This window comes from Macadamia integrifolia, unplaced genomic scaffold, assembly GCF_013358625.1.
Source record: "Macadamia integrifolia cultivar HAES 741 unplaced genomic scaffold, SCU_Mint_v3 scaffold1102, whole genome shotgun sequence".
NCBI classification, from domain to species: Eukaryota; Viridiplantae; Streptophyta; class Magnoliopsida; order Proteales; family Proteaceae; genus Macadamia; species Macadamia integrifolia.
The window spans coordinates 72,060-78,376 of NW_024868087.1; the positions used below are offsets into that span (position 1 = coordinate 72,060).

Sequence of the window (6,317 nt, forward strand, 5' to 3'; positions counted from 1 at the left end):
ATAAAACATAAAAAAAAAAAAAAAAAAAGACTCTAGCCTGACTGAGTTTAACTAGGTTGACTCGCAAAGTTTTGACCTGACGAGTTGGATCGAAAACCTGATTTTCCAACCGTGGTAAAAACTACTTGTTCTTTCTTGTTTTGTTTAGTTTAAAAAAATAAAATAAAATAAAAACTTGTTTTGTACTTTTTTTCTTAATTGTACAAGGGGCCCCTCCATGTGAAAGGACAATTATACCCCCATGTAAGAGACTTTTGGGAATTTGGAAACTTTCAAGTTGCTGGAACATATTTTCTGCCGTGTAAATCCTGGTTTAACGGAATTGAGGGCTCTCCATTCTCCAATCACTGCCCGCTTTGTCCACAATTCCTTCCAACCCTGACTACTTCCTTCTTCAGAACTCGCTGTCACATGTATATATAAGCACTGACGTATCTCATTGAGCTTCTGCCTTCTTGTTTCATGTAATTCCGGAGCAGGTAAGAGTTAAGATCACTGTTCTTTCTATTTTCTGCTCCGAATTCGTAAGGCATCTTTTCCTTTCCCCAATTTTCTTCTCTGATATCATAAACATTGTTTTTTTTTTTTTTTTCTAGTTTCTGTAATCGTTGATTAGCTTGAGTTTGATTTCTTTTCTGATTTTGTTTTCTCTTTACTGGGTCTTATTGTTTTCATCTTTGAAGAAATTATTTCGTGATTTTCTAGGGAATGGAGAGAGGTTTGTATGTATAGCTTCTTATAACACGCAGAGAGGAGAAATACAGGTTCTACTGTAACAAAGGAGACATGGGTAGACTTTTTGTTATCAGTTTGGAAGGTAACATCTATAGTTGCAAACACTGCCAAACCCATCTCGCTTTATTTGAAGACATCGTTTCCAAGGTTTCATCTCCTCTCAGACTCTTTTTTTTTTTTCTCCCCTTTCGTAGTTTAATTCATAATCGGCTCTATGAATGTGTTTTATGTGGTTTTCTGTTGGAATTGTTGGTTTGTTGATGTATATTATATCTCTGGGTTCTTAGGAATAGATAATGTTCTGCTTGTTATCGAAGCCTCCGACTCCAACCTTCCCCTTTCTCTTTGTTGCATTAATTGGATATGAGGAAGATGCTAATATTGGAATCTTGTGGGAACTTCCTTTAAGGATTGGTATTGATTCTTGGTGGCAAATTGTGTCAGCTAGGTATCCAAGATTAAAAAAATATGTCTTACTACTTTTACTATTGGTGGACATGTACTATGAAGGATCATCTGACCATTAGCTCTGTAATCTTCCCCTTTCTGACTATGCTATGATTCATTACTGGTGGTCATGTTTTGACTTCTAATTTCTCTTTGTGTTAATTCTGTGGGTTTAGTGGATTTGAGTAAGTAAACCCTAACTCTGGATTTGGTTTGGATCTCAAGAATCTAAAGAATGGTGTCCCTTTTTGAGGAAAGAAATCTGCAGTCAATGTGTGTTAATTTTATCTTCTGCTGCCTTTGATGCTTTTGTTTATTTTGATTTGATCAATGTAGTTGATAATCAAGTGCTCATTGTCTGTTTTGCTATTGTGATAATGGACCCAATATTTTAGTTCTAGTTGTTAGAAACTCATGATAAGTAGTAGTTGTGTCATCTTTATTGTCAACTTGAAAGTTTTTTATCCGTTTGGTGAGAAGTGAGTCAAATTGAAGTAAAATTTACCAATTCTTTTTCACTTTACTCCCAACCAAATGTCCTATTAAAAAAGTCCTGAACTTCTAATTCTAAAAATTCTTTCTGTAGTTTTTTAACTAAAAAAAATGACAAGATTTATCAGAACAAAATTATATATTTAACTCAATTTGAATATTGGTGTGAGTTGTACGTGTACCATTAATGCAAGAATATGAGGGTTCTCCTTAGCAAAAAAGAATACGAGGGTTCTAACGCTCTAACTTGTTGAAGTGTAAATTTTTTGTGTTTTTTCAATTTCAAATTTATGTTGGTTAGGACTGTCTGTTGAGCAAACATTCTGACTCAATGATTTGCCCATGTTTTTTTTCATCCAGTCTTTCCACTGCAAGCATGGGAAGGCTTATCTCTTCAATAAAGTGTAAGTTTTTTTTTTTTTCAGTAATTTGATGCAGCTATTAACATGCAATTTGTATCTTAGCTAGTGGCTATTTCCCACTTTGATCTGTGTATAAGTATGTGTGTGTGTGTGTGTGTGCGTGTGCGTGTGTGTGTTGTATCTTAGCTAGTGGCTATTTCCCACTTTGATCTCTCTGTGTGTGTGTGTGTGTGTGTGTGTGTGTGTTCTACCTAAAAATACGTGTTCCCAGTCTGTATCTTTAGAAAAAAATAATGTTGAAAGATAACGCCCTTTGACTATCCACCACTACTGTGGATTTCCGGATGCACAAGACAATGTAATTAGGTTATCCTCTCAATAACAATTTAGTGTTCCTGAAAGATATATATATGAACTAATTCAACTAGTGATGCTTGTACTCACTATCTAAATTATTTGAGGATAAACTCGTTGCCACTTGCCAGGATGCTACCAACCTGCCTTTTCATCCCTTGAACTGTTTTTCACTTGACTAACAAAAAGATTTGCAGATACGGTTTCAACAATAAATTTGCATTTACTACTCAGTGAAATTTAGAATTTCAAACAATTTGTTATTATTATTGTGATGCACATTGTGTTTGTCCAAACCAGTGAAGGATTTGCGTTCTAATCGCATATTCTGATTTAACGAGAGCTGAAGATAAAAGATGATGTTGAATTCTAGAATTCTGTGAGGTGAAGAATTGTGTATAGGCATATACGTTTCTGCTCCTCCACAAGCATTGGCAAAGTTCATATCTTTAATAGAGCATCTGCTCTTTTATGTGCTTGGAAGCTTGCCCTGATGTATTTGTAATCTAACAATGCTCAACAGTGTGAATGTCTCAGTTGGGGAGAACGAAGAGAGGATGATGACAACTGGATTGCATACTGTTGCTGACATTTTCTGTGTAGGATGTGGGTCAATTGTCGGATGGAAATATGTAAGATCAAAGGCAGAATTTAGGACATTGTGGTTTGTGCATTATCATATTATACTGGTTACTTACTGGTGTGATGCTTTTCAGGAGTCTGCACATGAGAAGGGTCAGAAGTACAAGGAAGGAAAATTCATCCTTGAGAGGTTGGTAGTGAACAAGTTTCTTAGATTCTGGTCGATGGCCTGACATTTGGAAGTCCCCAAGCATTTGAGATGTTATTTTGTTGTTGTGCAGGTTTAAGGTATCAGGACCTGATGGAAGCAATTACTGGGTTAGTCATGAAGCTCAGGTTGGTGGAAGTGATGCTGATGATGCTTGATTGCCTCATTGCCTATAGGATATATTCAGGCAATGTTTCAGATGTTTTATTTGTATATTCTTGATCTCATTGTTCTCGACTTGAATGGATCTTTAATTTAATTACTTTTGATATTGCAACTATACCAGTTGTCTATGACAGATTCTATTCCTCTGCTTATACATGAGTTTCATTATGGATGTGTGTGCCTTAGGCATGAAGCCTTCTCTTTCTTTTATTTGTTGTGTTAATTGACTTTAGGAGCAGAAGAAAAATGGTGGGAGCTTCAATCCTTAAAAACTGTTGTTTGAGCCTTTCCTTGTGGGATAATTTGATCAAGTGGGTCAATTATAGTTTTAAAACAGTGTAGATTAATTGCAAAACAAAATGATATCAGCCCTTTTGGCAGTATGGAAAGGGATAATCTTATGACTGGAAGGGCCATGTTCTTAAATTGAAAAGTTAGAAAAAATAAATAAGGTGTGCTTTGGACCTCTTTATTTTCATACTCGGTAGGTCTCTGTCTTCATCAAGGGAGGTGTGAACAACACTCTTGTTTTATTTATTTATTTATTTATTTAAATGTACTAGGGAAGGTTCTTTGGAACGAGATCCTCTCCAGCACACCAGTGTGCATCTGATGGCTGGAAAGCACTTGGGGTGTGTGCCCGGACGCTACCAACCTTCAAATGCACGCTGGAAAGAATCCATGCTCTTTTGAATCCAAGGTTGGTGTTTACTATTGGCTGAAAAGAGTTAAACTAGGTTAGATTAATGGCTGTTTGCGTACGCACAATTGTTTTCCTATTCTGTTATGAGATTTCTAATGGGAGAAGAAACCAATGAACACCATAACCGCAACACACTGAAGGTCTTCCACATCTGTTTAAGAAAAATCAATTACGATCAAGCCAATCTAGTGATCCACCACCGGTTTAAGCAAATCCCACCGCCAATATATATATATATATATATATATATTCACTTGGAACTTCTTTGTCAATTGGTATTTTTTTCTTCCCTTATCCTTGGTTTGCAATTAATGAGCTTCTTCCTGAATCTATTCTATATTGTCTCGGGAGTCAATTACTATTCATAGCTATTACCTTGATACCAAAGAGTAATTACACAATGCTTTATTTCTATTTTAGTTGATTTCGATTTGACACTAGAAGTATTTATGCACAAATGGGGAAAAAAAAAGTATATTGATTGTTCCCTATAATTGAATACCTTTATCTGTAAATATTGTATTTATTTACAGCATCATCGGGGCAATTTCATTGCGAATTATAGAGAGAGAGATTTGAACTTCACTCAAATAAGATGGTGGAGTGGTTAAACTTTGAAGGAGGGAGTACAATGGCCTTGGGAATGCTTTCTTTGCTTTGGGATATTAGGAACTTATTTAATAAATTTAGCAAGATTAATGGAATTATGCAACCTAAGCATTTAATTGTCGAAATAGCCTCTCAACATTCTTGGGGTAAGGCTGAGTAGTTCTCGTCCTACTAAACCTCGCACATATGGGAGCCTCATGTGCTGGGTACACCCTTTTTTTTAGACATTTAATTTTCCCTGCACATAGTCTTGCCGTACTCGGTAGGAGGGCAAAAGTAAACACTCCACTGTATAACTACCACTTTATATTCTTTTACAATTTGTAATACATTTCATTAAAAAAAAAACCTGTATATTTGAATCTATTCATAAATCTATTTTCTTCCCTGAGTTCCAATATCAATAAGAAATCTAGTTTTAATCATTTATATGTCATGTTATTAATATATTATACCAATTCGCCATGGATGATGAGATTCCATTGATACAGAGCCAAAGGGCATCTTCCTTTTTATCAATCAAAACCCCTTTCTAACAAGTTTCCTCCTAAGCACACGGCTTTCTCCAAATGTCAATGCCTAAAACCTTAGTTGCACAACATTTTTTCTAACTTTACATATGTTAGACCGCATCATCTTTACTTCATGTGTCAAGTTTCAATCCGATCAACCAATTTCCTCAAACAAGAACAAGAAACCCCCAGTCAACCGAACAAAAGAAATTGAAATAGTTTAAGAAAAATTCGGACTAGTGAAAATACACGAGTCAAATACATGATTGTCATATATTTGAAATTAACCAAAAATCCAACATTTTCATAAATAATTATTTTGCATTTCTTCATAAAAATGCTCTAATACAAGTTGTGCCTCATCAGTCTCCTTCCTAAGGTGTTGGTGGTTGACAGCCCCGTTGCCTGGTTATTCCCATTCCATTACATCTTCCATAACGGAATGTCGGAATCAATGATTTCATGAACAACCTCCGAAGACAGATGATGCCCGTAAAAGGAAAATAGGGATCCGACAGAAAAATCTCTCTCTCCTTTCAAGGACAAGGAAAACAGTCTATCGACTTTCCCTCTATGAATTGGTTGTAGCGTGAAGAAATTTTTTTTTCATCACAGGCAATGGAACAAACCTATCTGAAATGAAAAATGCTATTCTTCTCTTGGATTAAAACAAGAAAAGTAATCCAAGTCAGTTTTTTGTAGGATAACCAGCAGTTCCACATTGGCAGTGGCCTCGGACTGCTATCAATGTGAAGCACCATTGTGTGCAGACATCACAAAGTGAGATGTGTTATACCAGCTTAGCTTCGGGTCAGGCCGGGTTGGTGGCCAGTTCCCTCCCAAACAAGAGAAATCCGAATATAGTGTCTAATTAAGCACCATTGTTGAAGCTGCTCTCAACATCAATTCCCTTGTTCACTCCTTTAGAAACATTCCTATTCACCCATAAAATGGGTACTGAGTTGCCATTGAGGTCCGAAAAGCCTACAAAACCTAAAGCTCTTTTATCTAAGAAGTCGAGGTTAACACATTGATCAGCTTTCTGTTGTAAAACTCCTATGTTTGAGTATCGTGCCAATATTATCAGAAGTCCCTGAAGAAGTAAATCCCGTAGTACGATGTTCAAATATTTTCTTCCACCAGAACAT

General features: G+C 36.0%; 1 protein-coding gene across 2 annotated transcripts; it reads left to right on the plus strand.

Moving 5' to 3' along the window:
- Nucleotides 1–293: 293 nt before the first annotated feature.
- Nucleotides 294–3,517, plus strand: LOC122062764 (protein yippee-like). 2 transcript variants are annotated; one of them, XM_042626411.1, is made up of 6 exons: nt 294–479; nt 684–882; nt 2,035–2,078; nt 2,914–3,022; nt 3,107–3,162; nt 3,254–3,517. In XM_042626411.1, the coding sequence occupies exons 2-6, from the start codon at nt 787–789 to the stop codon at nt 3,336–3,338; spliced, it is 390 nt and encodes a 129-aa protein (XP_042482345.1). In that variant the 5' UTR covers nt 294–479; nt 684–786; the 3' UTR covers nt 3,339–3,517. The 2 variants fall into 2 exon arrangements, with proteins under 2 accessions (XP_042482345.1, XP_042482344.1); XM_042626410.1 differs by having other exon boundaries at nt 295–479; nt 706–882.
- Nucleotides 3,518–6,317: the final 2,800 nt, after the last annotated feature.